A 22,156-nucleotide genomic window follows, 5' to 3' on the forward strand; every position below is an offset into this window, starting at 1 on the left:
TTGTGAGTAGCTGATGATTGTGTTTAGAATGACACTTTAATACATTGCAGGTTATCTGAATTTGTATCGATGATTTCTTGTGACCAAGAATATTCCTCTCTTAATAAGATTGCCAGACCTCCCTTCGCATGTCCCCTTTTAGATTTTTTTGCGGGAATTTCGTAGACATAGTATCCTTTTTGCGTGAAGGGTGCGATTGTCCATGTTTCCTGAAGAGCAAGAATATCTGGGAGATCTTTAGTTGCATCTTTCATTTTTGTAGCAGTTTTCCCGGCCAGATTCCATGTCATTATCGTCAAGCCTTTGCTAAACCAGATGTTGTTGAGGTTTATCCATTTATTTACTGTTTAGAGTCTCTGATAGCCATGCCCAAGATTTTATAGGATTCTCAGCATTGCTTAGTCCTGAATCCCGGGACCATACTGACCTTTCGCCGTGTATTACTTGAATTTTTAGTGTGTCTTTTCCCATAATATTTGGTACAGAGTCTCCCCATTTAGAACTAAAATTATTATTATTATTATTTCCTCTGTGAAATTGTCCAATTGAACCATTGTTTTGTATTCTTTTTTTGGGTTCTGCTACTGAGATTACATCGTAGCCATTCTTATGTAGAATTTCCTTCTCTCTAATTATTATTCCAGGGAGAACTGGAGACAAAAATGATACTTGTACTAGTTTGTCATTTTCTTTTTTAGGAAAGAGTACTAGATCGATTTCTTTACTTGTAAGAGAGTGCAAAGATGGTATTTCTTGTAAGAGATTAATTATTCTGCCACGATTGAATGGCATATTGTCTGTGGGAAAGAGTTCTTCAATTATTACGTGTTTTGATGGAGTTCCTTCCCACGGCTGGGATTTCTTATCTTGTAGTTCTTTTGTGACCATGATCTTTAGCCCTGTTGTTTTTGTTACTGTGGCCGGACAGTATTCTTCTGCTTTTGGGTTCAAAGATTTCACAAGCGGTGTTACTTGAGTTGCTGGAGAGTCCACAGGATTTTTTAAGAAAATAGGTTTTTGAAATTTAAGCTTGTTCCCTTTTTTCTTTTGGATTCTTCTCAGTGGCTTTCTTCTCTTTTTCTTTCCCCTTGCTTCTTCCCGATCTTCTGTATTTTGGGTCTTCCCCGTTTGATTTGGTTCCTGTTCAGCGAGAACACTTATTGTCTCCACTTTATTATCCCAAGCTATCGGATCCGTATTTGTGTTATTTGCATTTTTTGAAAAAATTGGATAATGCTTAATGGTATTTTTGGAAGTATTTTTAAGTTCTTCTCTGAACAGTCTCTTGAGAGAATAGGTAATAGGAGATTTTTTGTCTTTTCTTAGTTCCTTAGTTTTAGACTCAATTATTACTACATCAGTAGTTTGTGAACTTGCTTCTTGTTTTTTAGGAGACGTAGTTCCATTTTTTTGGCCATCTTCAGAATGTGACATTTTGTCTATTTCATGTTTTTTTGACGGCACATTAGTTAGGTCTTTTTTCTTTTTTTCTTCCACTAGGAATTTAAGTATACCTATTTGTACGTCGAGAGTATCATCAGAGTTAGCTAAGATTTGACCAAGGTGGGTAAGAACTGATTCCAGAATTTCCTGCAGGGAAAAAAGAGATTTTGACAGGGGAGAAACAGTGGTTGCAGAAGTTAGGTTTGGGAAATAAGGATCAGTGAGGGTGGCATGATTAGAATAGTGGTTGGGTGATTTTTCTGGAGAACTGGTAAGTGGCTGTTTTTGACTTAGCGGAATTTCTGATTTTTCATCTTCTGTCTTCGTGTTGTTACTTGCATTGACCTCCAAACATAGTTCGCTATCCTGATGTTTTATAGGTGTTATAGATGTTATTTGAGACATTTCTAGAATCGATTTTTGATGGTCCTCCAAACATAGTTTACTCTCCAGATGTTTTATGGGTGTTATAGGTTTTATTTGAGACATCTCTAGAATCGATTTTTGATACTCCTCAGAAAAGGAGATCTTTGCTAGGTTGCTCTCAATAATTGTAGATCCTTGATTATGAATACTTTGATAGGAGGAAAGTAGCGACTGATGTTCAGCCTTGCTTATTGTGGGATCTAATGTATTTTCTTCTTCTGAGGTATGAGTAGATGAATGTTTTTTGACAGATAGAGTAGAAAAATATTTATTTATAGCTGGAGTACAGGATAGTTGTCCAGGTTTCTGCGATTTATCTGTGGATTTTCTGACGGCTTCGTCAGTACCCATGCGCCTCATATATATTGTTCGTGAGCGTAGTTTTTTAATGCCATCAAAAGAAGACAAGAAATCAGTTGATGGTTTTTGTAATTACTACTGATTCAATGTAGATTTAATGAATTTAGTTCAGTATCAGATATAAGAAATATTTAGTAGAGAATATGTTATTCTTAGCTGAAGTGTGAGAAATGTGATAAGGCGAGTTCCTAGACCTTATTCAACTCCTGGATGTGTAGATGTTTTAGTATGCAGTCTCACCTTGAAAGTTTTACAAACGATTCCTATTTGTCATGAGTTCCAAAGCTCTTAGAGGAGATGAAAATGGGGTGGCCCGTCCCGTCCTCGGTCGTCCCCGGACGGCCACAGACGGCCCGCCCTTGTCCCGGGCTTCTCCCGCGCGCGTCCCGCATCGCGGTAGAGATGATGGGGTTTTTATACGTGTCGGCTGTGGGCGTGTCCGTGGGCGTAGCGCCTGGGGGAAGAGGAACCAGCTGGTCAGCGTGGGGGTTGCTGGTCCTCGCAGTCCCCTAGGTCGCTGATGGAATATTGCCTGCGCCTCTCACCCTGAGGACTCCAGCTGGGAGCGCTGTACTAGGCCTGCTGACTGCAGGTCTCGCTCACACCAGCGAGTCCTCGGGAAGGCGTCCGCCAGGAAACAGAATGGCAAAGTTGTAGATAGCAGCGGGCTGCAAGAAACAAATCGGCTGAGTTGCGGGGCTCTCAGCTCTGTCCAATGCGTAACAGCAGGCAGCAGAAATCCGCAACGGAAAGTGAGTGGCACCCGCGAAGCGGGTGTCACGAAGGATTTATGCAAAATAGCAAGTCGGCTGTGGGCGTGTCCGTGGGCGTAGTGCCTGGGGGAAGAGGAACCAGCTGGTCAGCGTGGGGGTTGCTGGTCCTCGCAGCCCCCTAGGTCGCTGATGGAATATTGCCCGCGCCTCTCACCCTGAGGACTCCAGCTGGGAGCGCTGTACTAGGCCTGCCGACTGCAGGTCTCGCTCACACCAGCGAGTCCTCGGGAAGGCGTCCGCCAGGAAACAGAATGGCAAAGTTGTAGATAGCAGCGGGCTGCAAGAAACAAATCGGCTGAGTTGCAGGGCTCTCAGCTCTGTCCAATGCGTAACAGCAGGCAGCAGAAATCCGCAACGGAAAGTGACTCGTTATTCCACCTGGGGTTCGCCTGCTTTCTGCGCTTACACCTGGGGGATGTTAAAATGTAAACATTTACCAGATTATAATGCCTAAAAATGTGCGGCATTATTTGCCTTCAATTGTATTTAAACAAACTGCATAATTTGTCTTTCCTTCTGGCATAACTTGCTTTTTCTTGCCGATCAACCCTGTAGCATAATTTGGTCCTGCAATGCCACATAACTCCTTCACTCCTCCATGCAGGAGCTATGGTCTCTGGTGTAAGTATAAACTGTAATTTGTGTTGTACACACTTTGATTTCAGTGTAGTGCCTTCAGTGTAAGTATAGCGCCAAATGTGTAGTAAAGCATTGTGGAGTTGGTGAGCTACGTGCACAGTGGGGCAATTGTGGTGTACAAATGAAGAATGGTGCTTGCTTTGTAAGGGCAGTGTGACCTGCGTGTTGTAATGTTGTGTATTCTGACCCCCTAGTGATCTGTTTTGCAGGCACACTGAGGGGTGGGTGATGAAGATACAATGTGTTGTAGGTGCAGTATAGACTGTGTGTGTAGGCACCACATGGTGTATTGTAAATGGAGTGTGATGTGGTTGCTGTGGGCGAAGTGTGGTATGGTTGCAATGCCGTGTGAGTGGAATTAGGTGTGTGTTGTGGTATTTGGTGCAGAATGGTACATGTTTTGAAACAGTGTAGTATGAGTAGTGTAGGCACACTGTGGTCTAGGAGTAGTTGAAACGAGGTAGGTTTGTGTAACCTAAAGCAGTTTTGTAGGGATTTTGGTGTGGTATGGAAAATGTAGGTGCATGTGGGTCTCAATTATTTGTTCAGAGAGGCATGATTAGTGTGGTGCAGGTGGTTTGGACTCGGTATGGTATGAAAGGTGTATATGCAGGTTGGTCTGAATGTTGCATTTACAGAGTGCTGGCTAGTGTACGGAGTGTGGTGATAGGGTATGAGATGGAGTGGGACCTGGCAGGTGTGGCACTGCACGGTCGGTGCAGGTGAAAAGCTTTGAATGTTGTACTCTACAGGTGTACAGTTGAGTGACTTTTGTGGGCACTAAAGGACCTGCGTAGTGTAAGGTTGTGCAGTCTGGGTGGTGTAGTTGCTCTATGGCTAGTTTGTGTAAGAGGGTAAAAGCACAGCGGTCTGAGTTGTTTTGGATGTTGTAAGCATGATGCAGTCTGTGTAATGCATGCAGAATGTGTTCTATGTGGTATAGGTGCAGGTTGGTCTTGCTATTGTATGTACAGTTTGACCTGCATAATGTAAACTGTGTGGTCAGGACGCGTAGGTTCAGGTTGGGTATAGATGGTGTAATCACAGTGTGGTCTTTAGTTGCATTGCAGGTGCAACATTGTCTGTGTATTGCGTGCACCGTGTGCTTTGATTGGTGTAGATGCAGGTTGGCCTGGGTATTGTCTTTATAGAGTGACCTGACTAGTATAGGCACAGTGTGATCAGTAGGTGCAGCACAGCCTGGGTCTGGGTGGTGTAAACATAAGGTGCTCAGGGTAGTAAAGTTGTGTTGCGGTGTGCAGGGGGCACCCACAGTGTGACCAGGCCCTGGAATTAAGAGTTGCGAAAGTAGGGGATTTACCTCTCAGTTGAAGCTATTTCAAGTCTGCAGCTCAGAGCCCGGAGGAAATCCCAGTAGATCTGCCAGCAGCTGCAGCAGTTATTTGGGGGAGGGAGTGGTGTCCACTAATCTAACCCCACAGGGGCTGCGATATGGCAAAGGCGGGGCCTGTCAGCACTTCGGGGATGGGAGCACCGGGGAGCGGGTTACTTATTAATCCCGCCTGGACGGGATTCGTAAGGGAGCGTCCCTTCGGGTGGGGAGTCGATGGGAGAGAGGGATGGTATCCCCAAACATAGGGAGGGGCCTGACAAGAGAATTAGGGGATAGGCTGTGGACAGGAGCCGGTTCTCTACACCGGACGCCCAGGCGCTGCACTCTGCAACTTAAAGGGGGGCACCTCTCCCCGCACTTCATGTTTGGGCTTAAAAGTGTCAGAACAGAACCCCGGGCCTAAGCCGCTGGCAGGTCACAGTTGTTGATAGACCCCTCCATAGTGCAACAGATTCTGTACCTGCCTCAGACTCCATGCACCGGTCACACCTCCACCCCACACCAGGAATAACCCCTTCACAGTGCTGGGAGACTAATTGCCTTGAGGTGCTCTCTATGCAGCAAAAAGCTCTATACAACCACCAACACAAAATTAAAACTTCTCCGGGAGGAGAGAGGGGTTGGGTGCCAAAAAACAAATACCCCACCTGCCGCAAATCCTAACGTCGTATAATAGATAAAAACAGTCCTCCCATGTGCCTGTGCCACCAATTACAACCCCCACCCATTCCCTATAACTGTCACAGGATGGCGTCTGAAGCAGAGCCTCCGCTGTCAAAGATTCTCACGCCTTTCAAAAACAAGTCACCAACATGCGAGCTGCGTGGTGCACATGCGCTCGTGTGGCATCTGACAGATAACAGATGGCACACTGCGCACCCCGGCTTGTAACCGCAAGCCGTAGGCCTGGAGGATATATTTCTTGGGAAAAGTGGGACATGCACCCACCTTTGCCCACTTGCGTGCAGTTTTTGCATGCAAAGCCCAATAGGAAAAATGCAAAAATGAAACAGCACAAGCGTGTGGAAAGTAGTAAGTAAAGCTTGAAGCCCTTACAAAAAGTCTTGCAGCACAGCGCATGCGCGCTGGTTAAGGCGAGACCTAAAAAGGATACTTATGTAATTTCACCCAAAACTGAAATTATATAAGCATCCATTTTCTACATCTAGAGTCAAAAAAATTGGTACCTAACGTGATTCTATCCTATTGGTGTGAAAGTGAAGGGGAGCAAGCTGGGGAAAGAACCAGAATGAATATAGGCGTGTAAAGTAGGTTGGCATTCAGTATAAATAGCATAAAAAAGTGTGGGGTGATGTAGTCTACACCAGTGCTGGAAGTAGGTATACATCATTGACACAGGGGAATGAACTAATGGAATATCCGTAACAGATAATTGACCTCACATGGGCCCTGTCCTGATCTTTTCACAGCATGGAGAGCAGCATCTCAACTTCTGTCAATGAAGGTAGGATAACGTAAAGTAGATCAACAAAAAGGGAAATTATTTAATGTGTTGTCTACCCAATGACGGCTCGCACAGGTAATGCTGTGGGGTCAGTGAGGCGGGACGGGGCTGGGTGGGGGGCTAGTGGAGTTCGACATATGATGAGAAAGTGGAGAGTAACAACATAAACGCACTTACCTTGCGCTCACAGCATTGCCGAGTCGGCGATGCTGCAAGCGCAAGGTAAGTGTTTTTTATTTATTTATTTGCTCTTCACTTTCCCGTTGTATGTCGAACTCCACCACCTCCCCCACCCAGCCCCTCACAGCCCCACAGCATTACCTGTGCGAGCCGCCACTGTGTCTACCGTCCGCACGAGGCTGAAAGGGGGGAGGTGAAGGGGAGGTGAAGGGGAGGGATGGGGCAGCATTGGTACACCCACAGTAACAAAAGGAACTCCTTTCTTTGGAAGCAAATGGCAACCATGAATTCTTGGATTCTTGAATTCAAGACTGATCACTTCCCGCGCTCCAGAACATGGAGGAGGCAGATCATAGATACAAAATCCTTTATTCTGTTTTATAGCGAAATCAACCAAACTTGTAGTCCAACAAGAAGTCAGGATACACTTGCAAACAACCCATATTTACTGGGATACTACCCACTGGACCGAGGCTGCCAGATGACCGGATCAAAAGGTCTCACAATAGGTGTTTTTAAGTCACTAAAACAATTAGTAAAGTAAGATTGGTAGCACCATTCGCTTTTTCCAGCCTTCTGTTTCTCAAGATCACAAGAAGAAATCCAACGAATAAGGGATTGCAATATCTTTACTGCAATCCCCCGTTTTGAAAGATGCATTTGTGTGCTTCTTACATCAAAATGAGGGGGAATACATAATTGTTGGCATCTCCTGGTACAGATTTTGCATTAATCTGGTTCAATCTGATCTTTTTAAACAGTGTCCTATTGTAATGGGACTGGAGAAGAATTTCAAGTATGTTGAACCTTCAATTTTGTTGATTCAGCTAATAATTTGAACGATTTATAAATCAGTCTTTAAATTGTGTTTATGAAAGATAGGTTTTTAACATTTGACTTGCTGTTTTTTATCACTTATCATAAGGGAATTACTAGAATTTGAGATAATTTACATCAATCCAAGAGTGACCACTTGCCTCTACAAGTATTCTCTGTCACCTTCGCCCTGTGAGTCCTCAGGCTGTTGTCAACTACACTTTTGACAAGTATATACATTTCTTTGTAAGTGTTTTCAGTCGTAAGGGGTATTGCCTGTGCGTTTGAGGTCTAATTCCACTTTTGTGGCAAATGGGGAGAGGATGTGGCCGAAGGGGCTAGGGCTGTTGATCTCAAATCTGGGGAACTGGATTCGACTCTCGGCAATGATGCTCAACATCCTGTGATTCTGGCAAATCACGTAATCTCCCCGTGCTTGATTGTTTTCACTGGTATGCTTTCTTACTTGTTAATTATATTCATACTTACATTTTTATCTGTGTTTTATTTTCAAACAAAGTTTGTTGTGCTGTAAATGCTTACTACTAATTGTTTGTTCTTCCTTAGCATTAAAGCATGTATGTATTGGACATGCTTCAAGTCTGTCGAAAAACATTAAAGAAAGTGCCTTATTACCAGCATTAAGAAGGCAAAACATGTTCCAAACTTGCCTATTCGCCCATATCACCTCAGCTAGTCTTCTCAGGTTTTTAACCCTAGAGCACACAGTAGGTGAGGCATGAAAGGTCCACTGTACTGAGATGCGGAAGGGGCAAGAGGCAACTCTGCGTTCCGCACCCCACTTCTCTCTGGATCACTTGCAAACAACATCATACCTCACCGACCCAACAGCGCCACCCATAACATGATTGCTCCAAAACACAGTACACAACAACAATTACTGTTGACTTTAAAAAAACATATTTTCCTATCTAATTCTCAAACTCAAAAAAGCCCCAGTAGGAATCATGTAGTTATTAAATATTTTACACCCATGGGTGTGTTGCCTTTATCTGAGGGCTCCTGACCTGTATACCTTACGGGCTTAGGGGATGAAAGTGGCTTCTGAAACCTAAGGTAATACTTGTAGTTCCTCTTCATTGTTCACCTTCCACCCCTCCGTGCCCTTCAGCAGTGGCAGTCAAGGAATTATGTCTTCTGAAGATCCCTAAGGTATCCCACTGTGACTGGACATATTAAGGTTGCCGCCTTACTGGGTAATGTTGGTTGATCCAGATGACGCATAGGGTTCCACCCTCCTATGGTTGTTAAGAAGCATCAAAACATCTACCACTTATCCTCGGTTCACTGAGTGGTGGTTAAAGTTGTGTTGTTGTCCAGGTTCTGCATTAGAATAGGTTGATGTTGAGTCACACAAGTCTTACATTTGTATTTAAATGGCTCCGTCCTGGAGTGGAACAGTAGCAGTAGGCTTACACTGCCATCCACACGTTCCCCATCTCCCAGCACAACATCCCCCAGACTATACACCCATTCCAAGGTGGCATCTTTGGGGATGAGAGGAGTAGGGCACACATCTGGGGTCTACCCCCATATCTTTGTGATACCTGTTTTATATGAAAAATCGTATACAACTGGTCGTATGGTTTCTTATTTCATTTTAAGTCTCTCCTCTTCCCTGAAGTAATCATTCGACCATTAATATCCTGATTAGTACCCCCAAAGGAATGCTGGCTCGAATTGACTGCCGATTGCTCATGATGTACAAGGTTTGAAGGGTGAAAGGAGTCCTCACACCTCCATCATTCATTATTACTGTTCTCCATCTGTTCTCAAAAGCCAAGTGTAGTGGCCCTCCTATCAAGAAAATATACAGCTTGAATTTAATAGAGGTCAAATTAATAGTAATTTTGATTGCCAAGTAACCTATTTTTCTAGTCAAAATTGTCGCTCCAGATATGATTTCCTTTAAGTCACAAATATTTCTTTTTTTCCAGGCTTCTGGAGGAGTCAGAAACACGTTATGTGGTTTTCAAGTCCTTAATAAAGAGGTAATCTTTATGTTCTATGTCGGATAATATGTTTTCCAGTAATTTGTTTAAGGAAATCAAAATTCAGAACATTGTCTTAGTTGTTAATTAGCCGATTATCCATCCAGAATTGCCCTCTTGGATACCACAGTTTCCTATATGAGAAGGCCCCCATTCCCAAAGATTGGAAATAGTCCATTACATCAGTTTTCCCCCCAAATTTTAAGCCACTGCGTGGTATGTGATGCATTTTAGTGGTTACCTGATTGCAGCTAACATTGTGTATCACTTTGACTATTGAGACTCTGTTGTGTAATAGCTTAGTGTGTTTAATCATATGTTAATCAACCGAAACTGAAGATACAAACTTTGCATGGTCTTCATATTGTATTGCTAGATTGTATTACGTTCAGGTGTCTCACTGATGTTGGCAAGTTTCGCCTTTCTAAAATCGATATAATGAAGTGGTAATAGAAATTAAACCACCAGAGCATAAGCATCTTAAAAGCGTTATACATTGGCCTGCGTGGAATACAGGGGTACCTCTCTAAAAATCATTTTCTCTGGGTTGTCAGCAAGCTTGTTTCATGCTAGGAGCATAAAAATAAGCATACTTTTAAAAAGTGTATGAAAGAATCAGGAAATAGCAAGTTGTTCAAGGCATGTCTGATCAAAAGGCACCTGCAGACTGGTCTGATTGAGTTGGGTAGATGATACCCAGATTCTGTTGCAAAAACTAAGAAACATTGGCAAAGCATAGTTCTTGCTGTTGCAACTTGTCAGCTTTTCCAATTGTTTTTACGGATTCTGTGCAGCATCGGCAAAATGAAATGGGTTTTTTCCACCATAGAAAAACAGAGCTATAGAAAAACAGTGCAATGAGTTGTGTGTGTATGCTATGTTCCTATGGCGGCCTTGCCTGATTTATGTGCCTGCATGCATCACAATATGGGTGCACGCACACCTCATGCCATGGTTGCTACTTTGTTTATTTTTGAACTGTTACTGTTCCAAGATGGCGAGCAAAACCTGGAACAGTAAATAAAAACACATTTGCAAATGCCAGGCCCTCAGGATGTCAGACTCAGCTTTTGAAGTTCCAAACCTCGTGACTCCACCCCCTTTCCACTGCCACACCTTGACCCCAATTTGTGGACCCTTGAAGTAATTGTTTCCCAATTTCAGCACTGCATATATATTAACCTTGTTGTAGACATCAGGTCTAAATATTATTGGTTCATTGTGTTTTCCTCTTAACCTTTTCGGTGCTCATGACGAGCTGAGCTGGTCATGAGCCACGGCGCTCCGGTGCTCATGACGAGCTCAGCTAGTCATGGCCCGTGGAACGCTCAGGTGTGGGGAGAACTCCCCTGCTGTGCTGAGCGTTCCACGGGAGCCAATGCACCTGTGACGAGCTGAGCTCGTCATGAGCACAGGAGCGCCGTAGCTCATGACGAGCTCAGCTCGTCATGAGCATGGGAGCACTGTGCGCGCCCCTCTCGCCCCCCCCAGCACAGCGGGGGAATAGCCCCAGCAGCGAAGGGGTTAAACATCTACCTAGATTAGTTTACCTGAATATAATTTGCACACGTTTTTGTTTTCACAGCGTCTCGAACTCACTGAAGTAATCCACGTCCGAGGATGTGTCCATGCAGTGATACTTTGGTTTAAAGACAACTTTGGTGCTACTGTTGGAATGATATTTGGAATCCTGCTGCCACAGGTATTTAGAAGTTTTCAACGAAATATTTAGCTATGTGAAGTCCCTACATAGGCCCTGTAGTATTTGGGTGGTGGTGAGAAATACTGATGGAGTGAAGTTCAGGATTGCCATATGATACTGAGTGCCTCACCTCAGAATAGGGGATAACGAGCCATTACTGCTTTATCTCCCATTCTCAATGAATCACTCGATCAGTATTTGTAGAGCACAGCTATTCACCCGTGAGTGTATCCAGGCGCTGAGGTCTCGCTGGGCTAAGTGGAAAACCAGATCTTGAATTCCTTACTGAATGCTGTGAGGGCTGGTGATGTTTGAAGGTGATGTGAAGGTCGTCCATGTTTTGGCAGCTAGTTAGGAGAAGGAACGGCCTCCATGGTGGCTTTGACAGATACGAGGGGTGTGTGCGAGGGCAAGGGAGGCAGAGCGCAGGTGTCTTAAAGGTTGGTGGAAGTTCAGGTGGTGGTTGATGTATGCTGGTTCTAGGTTGGGGAAGCATGCGGACCAGACAGCGTTGATCTGGCGTTTCATGGTTTTTCCTATCCAGGATGATGCCAAGGTTACGAGCATGGACTGTCCGTGAGGGTGTGGATCTGATTGCGGCAGACCACCAGGTGTCATCCCATGGGGAGTTGTTGTTCCAAAAAATCAGCACTTCCATCTTGTCCACAGCCTCTCTCTTTCTGTCCATCCATTCTTGCTCTCTTTCCCGCCTCTATCTCTCATCTCCCTCTCTGGTTAATTTATGTGTTCCTTCCCCCTCCTTCTCTCTCTTGAGGCTTCCTCGTGCCTGCTGAAATTAACCTCAGGGACCCGGAGAAAGTGACAGATGCACCAGGAGCATCCCAATGCATTCAAAGGGCTCTAACCCACTGGGGAAATGCCCAGTTAAATAAAAGTCCTTTCCAGCCCTGTTCCCGGTTAAGATAAAGGGTCTCATTTTCTGTGGAGCAATCACTAACTACTTCATGAGTTAGCTGGAAGTAACAGAATTAGGAAACACTTTTTGCTTGCTTCTCCTTGTTTCTGTGTTACGAGCCATGAAGCAGTATGGAACTGAATTTCACCATGTGTAAATTAAGGGCAAAACATGAAATTACCTCCATGTGTACTCTAATACTTCAAGCAGGATGCACAGCTAAAAAGCAGGGCCCTAATGATCTGGCGAACATGTCTGCTGACATTGTAGTATTTTTAGACTGCCTGCTTTCTGATGCTGCTGCCAGATACCCGAAAAAGCCCTTTCTACAGATATCCAAGCACTAGAATTAGAATAGTAATTCCTCCTGTTCTTTGGATGCTTTTATATGCCTCTTCTTGTCTATTCAGGGGAAGTATGGACATTTGGCCGACCCCAACTCCTCTTTAAACTACAGTCCAAGCTAACTTAGATTCAAAAACCCTTACCCCCCGCCCCCCCCCCCCCCAACACACCAAACCTCTCACCAATATCCCCAGTTTTCATGTTCCACCATCCATTGATACCCCTGTTGGTGAAATCAAAAAACAAGGGCCCAGGATGTAGAAAAAGCATGCAGTGTCGGCTTCCTGGGTCGTGTCCTGTAGCACTGAGTTGTCCAGTAGCTGTAGTCACTTATTGAACTAATGCATTGTGTTTACCTCCATGGTCAGATGTTGGGGTCTGAACGTATGGCCTCTATAGGGAACTCGTGCAGCTATGATTACTGCCGCCTCCTCTGAGTGTCTCTGCCTGCATCAACGATGGGCTAACAAGCAACAGTTCAGAGCTGCAGGGATTCAGTGGAATGCTTTGGGTGCTCATTTCTGGCTCAGAGATGGAGGAATTGGGTTGAGGGAGTTAAGCAGTGGGGCCTTGATAGTAGTGCCAAGCAGGGGATGTGGTGACTGCCTGGCAGGGCTCTGGAGGTGGGCACCAAGATGGGCAGGTAGTCTGGCTGCACATGAGAAGCAGGGCTGGCTGCCAGCAGTGATCACTACCAAGGACAGTGTTATTTAGCAGGGATATTAATGATCATTGGGGCGGACAATGACAATAGCGAAGATCAGAATTGGGAAGCAGTGCCTGCCGGGCTGGTGGTCGGACCCTGCCATCATCCCTCTCACAGCTCAGAGAAGAAATATATGTAAATCTTGATAAATGGTCCCATCAGATGGAACCTGATGATGTGAGTATGTGAATTTAACTCAACCATCTCATTGCGCTTGAATGCCAAAAGTGCAGTGCACATGCATTGTTCTTCATTTGTTCCTTTCTGGTAACACAGGTATTCTGCACAATAAGCAATGACTGGTCCAATGCTGTGCGTTGCCCACCCCCTTGCCTCTCCACCTCACACAATATGTGTGAAGAGTCTCCATAAATAATAGACTGTAACTGGCTCTAACCACCAAACAGAATGAAGTATAAACCTACCCTTAGCCACAAAAAAATAAATACTGTGTTGTCTGGTGTCATCTACTTTCACTGAAAGTCCCATGACAGTATGCACATCAGTGTCGGATGCACAAAAGTTGTACCACTGATTGTTCTGCGCAAATTAATTGCTGGGTTGGGAAATTATTAGACCTGGCTAAGAGCCCACATTGAATTTTAAGTGGAATCCCCTCATCTAGGTTGGTTGGTGCTTCAGGCTGTCATGTCATCATTTTGAAGCAGCATCCTCCTTTGATGAGGACGTCCCTTCACAATCAAATGGGGCTCACAAATAGACTGTTTCTATGATGTGCAGTCTATGTTATGCATAGTTTATCCCAATGTCTCACACTTTGCAGATCTGCTGACTCTGCATCACAACTTTTTCCCATGATTGCTTCAATCAGACCTTTCATGCCAGAAATCAAAGAACCAGCATATATAGTATAGAATGATCTAAATGGAAGTTACATTGTCACAACATTTCTCAAAAACAGTGGCCAAAGTAAGAATTCGCAATATCTTGTCCAAAGAATCACTCAACATTTGACCAATGAAATGCTGCCATGTTGTGGCTGAAAAGAGCAGACCAAAACCCCCTCTCTATTGTTCAATGCCTAAAGCTACTCTGGAAAGACCTAAAAAGGGGCAACGATTAGCAACTCCTCAAGCTAGGGAAAGTTGTATTCCTGCTTTTTCATGCAACAAGCCACTACAGATTCCAGTACGCTGGTCTACATTCTTGTCCGCCTTCCGCTCCGAAGCCACCGAGATCTGCGGCATACCCCAAGGCTCATCCCTCAGCCCAACGTTGTTCAATGTCTACATGGCACCCCTCGCCCGCGTCGCCCAACAGCATGACCTAAACATTATCGCCTATGCCGACACCCAGCTGATCCTCTCCCTCACCAAGGACCCCCACACTGCCAAAACCAACCTCCATGAAGGCATGAAGGCCATCGCCGACTGGATGAGGAACAGCCGACTGAAGCTGAACTCGGACAAGACAGAGGTCCTCATCTTCGGATCCACTCCCTCGGCCGACTCCTGGTGGCCGTTTGCACTAGGAACACCCCCAACACCCACCGACCACGCATGCAACCTAGGGGTCATCCTAGACTCCACACTCTCAATGGCAAAGCAGGTCAACGCTGTCTCCTCTTCCTGCTTCTACACCCTTTGCATGCTTCGCAAAATCTTCAAGTGGATTCCCACCAAAACTAGAAGGAAGGTCACCCAGGCCCTCATCAGCAAAGCACTCTACGCAGGTGCCCCGGCCAAACTCCAGAAACAACTCCAACGCATCCAGGACGCCTCCGCACGCCTGATCCTCGACACCCCCCGCCACAGCCACATCACACCCCACCTGAAGGACCTGCACTGGCTCCCCATCAACAAGAGGACAACCTTCAAGCTCCTCACACACGCACACAAGGCACTCCACGACACCGAACCAGTGTACCTCAACAGCCGACTCAGCCGCTACACCCCCGCCTGCCAGCTCCACAGACCGCGCCCTCGCCACTGTCCCGCGCATCCGAAGAGTGACCGTCGACAGTAGATAATTCTCTTCCTATCCGCCTACAGCAGACCGAAGACCTCCTGACCTTCAGGAGACACCTCAAGACCTGACCCCCCCCCCCCCCCCCCCAGTACCTTGAGACCCTCACGGGTATGTAGTGCGCTTTACAAATGCTATGATTGATTGATTGAGTAATGTCTGAAGGGCAGAACCACACACTAAAAATGATACTGATCCCTTCTGAACTTCAGAGATCTCTGTCTTTCTCATTGAATTGATAGGTGTAATTATGTATCCCGGAGATATCGTCTGGGGAGAACAGGTAAAATATTGCTTACAAAGCTTACGCTCCAGCATTAGCGCGGTTTCCTATTGAAGTTAACTCTTTTGGAAACAGTAAAAACCAATGCCCACCCTTCCCTGTTCCTTCTCTCGGGGTGTGGCTGAAGACAAAGGGTAAACGGGAGGAATTTTTAGAGAAAATCCTGAAAGAAGGCAGACATCACACAGAACAGATATTGGGGCAAGAAAAAAAGCATTTTTGGAAAATAAGTTAAACCTTCTTTAAAGTTTGGCGACGTCTCCCCGGTGGTACGCCCAACTGGTGGGAGAGTTCCATATGCAGGTTGCACTGCCCAAGACAAAATAATGTTTTGTCAACGGCTTTAAGGTGCTATGGGCACTGTTCAGCTAGCTACTCTCCATATTTGGTTTTGCAGAACCTTGGTGCACTCACACCTTAAAACAACCCCTTGTCATGCGCGGTTCGGGGTAAAGGCATCTAAGTCCACAATCTGTGTGTTTTTTTACGTGACTTCTGCTGGAGTATGACAGAATCACTCTACTTGCTAACCCCCGTCAACTCTCGTGCTTGTATTGCCAACCCTAGGGGCCCAGCTTGGCTCTTGACAGTTTTAAAACCTCTCTCAGTATTTGCATCGCATTCTTTGTTAAAGGTCAAAAAGTTAAAAGAAATGAAAAACAGAAGTAACTGTAGTATCCTGTATATTATGTGTATGCATATGTCCCACTACTCCATCTGTAGAACACTCTGGTGTGATGTCATTTGGAATGTTGTTCTATGAAGCTGTCAGTTGGAGTAGGGCTGAGTACCTAGAGTGTTCTACAGATTTAGTAGGAAATATGCATACACATAATATACAGGATACTACAGTAACTTAAATTCACAAATCATTCCCAGCACATTTAGCACACAAATGCATTTTTTACGATCCCAGTAATTGCTCTTGTGCAGAAAGGAAATCCTGTTTCACATGCACCATACTCTGGAAAGACCAAGCATTGCAAAGCTCTGACATAAATCAGTGAGTAAGCTCCCATGGACAGGATCAACAAGGCGATGACATTGTCTTTGTTCAAATGACCAGCAGTCACTTAGCTGCGAGGTGATGCTTAGCTTCCGGGTTAAAAAGCACCGCCCGCTCAACCTGTGGCAGACGTGCCTGGAGAGCAGTTTGGTTGCATAATTTAACACCCCATCACCAAGCGACGCTAAATTGGGGCGGGCACTGATCTTGTGTCAACACTTACCTGATTCCGAAGCTTTTACTGGTCTAAAGGTAGAGGACTTCTGGAAGGGGGAAAAAGCATTTAAAACCCAATTCACAAAATAGAGGTGAAATACAATTTTCATATGTAATTATGTTGTATGTGTGAGTAACTTTTGCCATTAAGGTGTACATTACACGCATAAAAGCATGAGGAAGGTGTACCAGAATAGTACTAAGCGTTTGCCTAGACCATTTGGTTGACAGCCACAAAACTGACACTTATGTGGCGTCAAAATTTGTAAGTAAGACATCAGCGACAACACCTCCTTTTCATCCTAATTGGCCAGGCGCAAGTTATTACTAAAGTTTAAAGAAAAATTAACTGTGAACAACAAAAGCAAGTTTGTAGGGGAAATTATTTTATCCTAACCTTAGGATTGTTTAATGTATGCATATTTACTTGTTAAAGTAGATATTTAGCGCTGCCTGATAAAGAATATATAGTAGCACTAAAGACTTTGATACTCTGCCTGGAAGAGTGCTCAAAAAACGTAAAGGTTCGAGAGATAGTGGAGGTGTTAAATTGAGTCTTGGTGAGTGCCTTTATTGTCTAGCACCTTTCAGGTGTGAGGATGAAAGTCTGAGTACCTCTGGGAAATAACTAAATGTTTTAGATTTTTCGTGGCTTCTGGAATTAACAGACTAATGTGCCTTCCCCCCCCCCCCCCCCCTTCTTCAAAACACCCTATGGTCTGTTTATAATTAGGGCGGGGTAGATGATAGCAAAGTGTGCCCTTAAAAGTGATGGGCAGCCCCCATAGTTTCCAAACCACTTGTATCTCAGGTAGTGCTTTTCTTGTGTGTGAGAGCAGAAATTAAGTGAGAGGTCTGCTAGATTGGAAAGAAGTGTTGTAGCCTAAAACTGGTCTAAGATGCAAGCTTCAGGTAAGGTTAGGGTCCACCCTTATTGGTGCGTGGTCAAAGGCACTCTCCGGAGACCAATGTTCAGATCAGCTCGTCCTCCGTGCTCAAAGCCACGAGTGGTAGTACTTGCTCTTGGGGTAACTCAGTTGTCATGCGGGGGATCCCGAGGTCCTACATGAAGAAACCCAGCTCTTCTCTTCAGCAGTCCTGAACCCGGAAGGACGGGGCTCAGAAGGGGAGCCGTTAACTGGCGAGCAGGGGAGGGTGCTTTGTCCATGCCGACGAGACGGAGCGTGCTGCCACTTTACTCGCCATCCCCATTAGAGCAGGAGTTCCGTGGGAATAAGTAGGGTGATCTCAGCTTGGACAATTGTCCTGTTGTACTCTATGCGAGTACTTTTATGAGCAGAGGGAACAGATGCCTGACCCCAAAATGGCGTCCGCAGCAAGGCAGTCCCGGGGGCCCTAAATTCTGGACAGTGCTTTCTTTGCGCCTGGTCGGGACTTCTCAGCGGAGTGCTTGGTGAGTAGTTGATCACCCCAGCACCTTCGCTATTTTCGCCGCTCCTTCCAGATAGAGATGAAGGCCCGCCGGGAACAGCTCGTAGAAACCCGCACCTGACGCCAAAATGGTGTGCAATTAAGACGAGGAAGGGACGGCTGAGCGTGAACAGCCGATGAGTATTCCCCGTTGACTGAGGGGGAAATGCAAGCTAATGAAGCCCCATTCAGCACAAGTGCCAACAAGCTTCGTTAAGCAGAATCTAACTACCTCTATGCCATGACGGCCAGTCCCCACCCTGCCTCACGTGTATTGGGAACAAACAGGAAAATTGAAGAACACCTCCTTACACTCAGTGAGGACTGGAAATTCGAAGCGGTTCTAAGAGGCTGCTGAGGGGCTACAGGGAAGCACTGTGTAGACACCACAGGTCACACATGAGGGCACAAAGGCAACCATCTTAAAACCGGACTACAGAAAGCCGCCAGGTTAACAGCAACAAGAAGGAGGGGTGCAACAAAACAAAGACACAACAATATAAAGAGTCTCCGTGACCCAGCACAATTCTGGTATACACCGGGAGGCACCCAAACAACGCAGTCATGACAGAAAGGTCACCCACCTGGTCCTTTTTCCCTGCTTACTTCCCTAGACAGCTGAGACCTAGCTACTTTTGTATGATGCCCGGTGGAACTGCCTCGCGAGCTATAGGGGAGATTGACTTTGGACTCCCTCCTTTGACTATCACCTACCCAGACAGATTTCGGGCAAATGCTCCCGCGTCTCTCCTAACCTTATCTTCCCCCTCTCCCTTCCCCCAACCCTCTCCCCTCTCCACTCCTACTCTTTCCAGCTTCTGTCCTCTGCCCTCACCTGCCCCTGCCCTTCGTCTCCCCCCTGTATTTCTGTGAACCTCTTCCCTCAACACTTGAGACATAACTATTTTGTCTGATGCCCGATGGAGCTACCTGGTTTAGCTATAGGGAAGATGGGCCTTGGATTCCCTCCTTGGTCGTCACCTACCCAGTCGGTCTTTAGACTGACTTCCTTTTGTCTCTACGGTTGTCTCTTCCCCTATCCTCACTTTCTCACCTCCCCTACCTCCCACTACTTTTCTCTCTCCTTTCTCTCCTCTCCTAATGTAATGCTGATTGTTTGATGTATTGTGTAATTGTTGATCTTTTTCTTTTATAGTGTTGAACCTCATTGTTGCACTTCCTTTCGTCTCTCCTGTGGTCTTCTCCCGCATCCTCCTTCTATTTTTGTCTCTCCTTCTCCCCTCTCTCAATGTATTGAGACTGAACTATTTTGTCTGATGTCTGATGGAGCTAACTGGTTTAGCTATAGGGGAGATGGGCCATGGATTCCCTCCTTGGTCATCACCTACCCAGTCGGTCTTTAGATAGACCTATTTTCATCTCTCCTTATTGTCTCTTCCTTTATCCTCCCTTTCTCACCTCCCCTGCCCCCTCTACTACTTTTCGCTCTCGTTTCTCTCCTCTCCTAATTGTATTGCCTATTTTTGGGGGGATTTATTTTGTAATTGTTGGACTTTTCTGTTACATTGTTGATTCTCATGTAAAGCGCTCTGATCCCTTCGGGTCTAGCCAGCGCTATATAAAACTCTTTAAATAAATTGGGATTTTCAGGCCCATACGACCCTTTTTGATGTCGGAGACTACTGTATATGCTGTAGCTCGATAAATAACGTGTCTCCATACTTATGAGTAAATGACCATAATGGAACCAATACATTTCAGTTGCGCATCTTTTCAAATTGTTACGTTTGTGCCCCCTTTATTAAATTTGGGGCCATGAGTTTAGCCTTCTGAAGGTGAAAACTATGTCCTGGTAAAGCTGGAAGGCCAGTATTTATTTAGTATTGTCATTTGTATGCTGGTAGCCTTGGGATTGAAGACTGGAGTCAGTGTCTAGAGACCCCTGGGTATTTTATGTGCTGTATAAATGCAGTTAGCTGTTGCATTTGTTGTATTTCTAATACATTTCTTGTTCACATGGTTTATTTTACTCATTAAATTTCACAATGTTGTTTAATATAGTGAATGAAATATTGGGCGAAATTGTATGTTTTTGTTTTCGGTTTGGCTGTAGAATTATATGCATACCACACATTGCATTCGGTGATATACATGTTCTTTTATGTTGTGTTTCCTGCAGGTACTGGGCCTTATTTTGACATGGCTGTATTGGGAAAGGCTGTTAGCACTGCGGCGTAAATGTGACGAGGTTGACTTCAGAATCCTGAAGGTCTTTGATTTCGATGCATTGGACCTAAGCGGTGCAGGCTGGTGCCTTTGCATCCCTAGGGAGGATGGATATATTCCTGTCAGCGTGGACATGGATGACACCGAAGACTGAAGTCAACCACACGACAAACCGAAATGTTCTGATGAAACTTGCTGAAAAACAATATGACTTTTAATTTATATAGATTATGGATTTTATATTCAGCCAGGACTTGGCAAAATAATTTGATGTGTCCTCATCCACATTTTGTCAGCCGATGTTTTGTACTGTACATGTTTTATTTTTTTAATTTTTTAAAATAAATGTTTGGTCTATTTGCAATCATTTAGATTTTTTCTATCCTAACATACCTATTGGAGGGCAAGTAAAAGTATTACCATGGTGCAGTACAATTAACGGTGCACATTGTTGGAAAACCTATTTCATGTCAGTATACATGTTGTCGCCTTTTGAAAGGTAGGGCAAGATAGTTGAAAACAGTCCAGGAGGTGAAATATAGGTTTAAGGGTACTAGTAGTAGTTGTGTGTATTGATGGTTACCCTACATGTTCTTCGGTTTACCTGGCCCTATCTGCTGCTGGGTGTATTTCTTCTAATAAGAACTTTGGACTTGACAGATTGTTAAAGTCTGTCACCACACCCGAGAAATTCCAGGGTGGGGGGGAGTGGGCCTCTCCCTTTGGCGACTTTCTTTTAACTTTTCTATCATCCTAATTTCTCCTTGCTCCACTTCTTTGCAGCTTGTCACAACTTCTCTTCTTTCATTCTCTTTTATGCAGCTTTTCTCTCGGTGCCACAATTGATCTGGTGTAATTGTATACTGATTGCGGAAATCGGGAAGAATTTAAACAGAGGAAAGTATGCCATCAATAAGGACTCTCCTGAATGTGTAGTATGTCACAATATTGAGAGGACAAATATCAACATGCAATATCCTAGATTCCAAAATGTTGCCTTGCATAATATTGTCAAGGTAAGCATACTTAGGGGACGGTAGACTTAATATTTTCCACACCTGCTTACCTTGACAGCATTATGCAGATCGATATTTGGAGTTCAATAATAATAAAACTTTATTGCATGATTTAAAAAAAACCTTTGCAAGTTACAAAAGATAAAGAGTTATTGCACATTAAAAAGAAGATAAATCCAGGTTCGTTATAAAAGGAACTGCGTGTCGCCCATATTTGCGGAGTGCATGATCGTAATAGCCCTTTCGCCGACACATTAGATGTAACCCTTTGAAGCAATGTGGTAATGTTCCAAATTTCAAATTAGACCCCCATTCTTAGTAAAAGGCCCCCAAGCCCCCCATTTTTGCAGAATGCACAATCGTAATTGCACTTTAGCCGACACAATAGTTTTGACCCTTTGGCTCGTTGATAATGATGACCCGGATTTGTAGATCAAGTCCCGGAGTGTGCTGATCTGTGCACAGAGCTCCTCTTGTCCTGCAAGGAGGTTCTGCCGTTTTTTTTTTTCTGGTGGGGGTTGCTGCTAATGAGTCACTTCCCTAGTTTTTTTGCAGCATGATCCATAAACCTTACTAGAGCACAGTTTAGGCTAGTGTTCCATGGATCAAAGCAGGCTCTACATGATCTGACCTCGTTGCGGCTCTACATGATCTGACCTCGTTGGTGATCCAGCCTCTCCGTAAAAGGGACCTTCTTTCCTTCAGCAGACTTGGACACAGGCAAAGGATATGTGTTATGTCTTCCCTTTGATTTCCACAGAGCCGACAGAATTGCTGGACTTGTTCTCTTTTCCATTTGGGAAGATGGCTGGACAAGTTAATCACTCCCATTCTTAGTTTTAGAAAGCAAAGTTTGGTGCGTGTGGTTAACTACAGAATTAGATGCCCCTGAGG

At 44.8% G+C, this 22,156-nt stretch overlaps 1 protein-coding gene across 1 annotated transcript in view; it reads left to right on the plus strand.

Moving 5' to 3' along the window:
• The window catches only part of LOC147683085 (tetraspanin-15-like), a 215,614-nt gene extending 195,004 nt beyond the window's left edge, over nt 1-20,610 (plus strand). Inside the window, exons 6-8 of the mRNA XM_086943569.1 lie at nt 9,415-9,468; nt 11,054-11,170; nt 20,200-20,610. Of these exons, the coding sequence (XP_086799695.1) occupies nt 9,415-9,468; nt 11,054-11,170; nt 20,200-20,400 (372 nt within the window). The 3' untranslated portion in view covers nt 20,401-20,610. The remainder of the gene's footprint in view (nt 1-9,414; nt 9,469-11,053; nt 11,171-20,199) is intronic.
• The last annotated feature ends 1,546 nt before the right edge of the window (nt 20,611-22,156 follow it).

This window comes from Lissotriton vulgaris, chromosome 11 (genome assembly GCF_964263255.1).
Source record: "Lissotriton vulgaris chromosome 11, aLisVul1.2, whole genome shotgun sequence".
In the NCBI taxonomy this organism is placed as follows: domain Eukaryota; kingdom Metazoa; phylum Chordata; class Amphibia; order Caudata; family Salamandridae; genus Lissotriton; species Lissotriton vulgaris.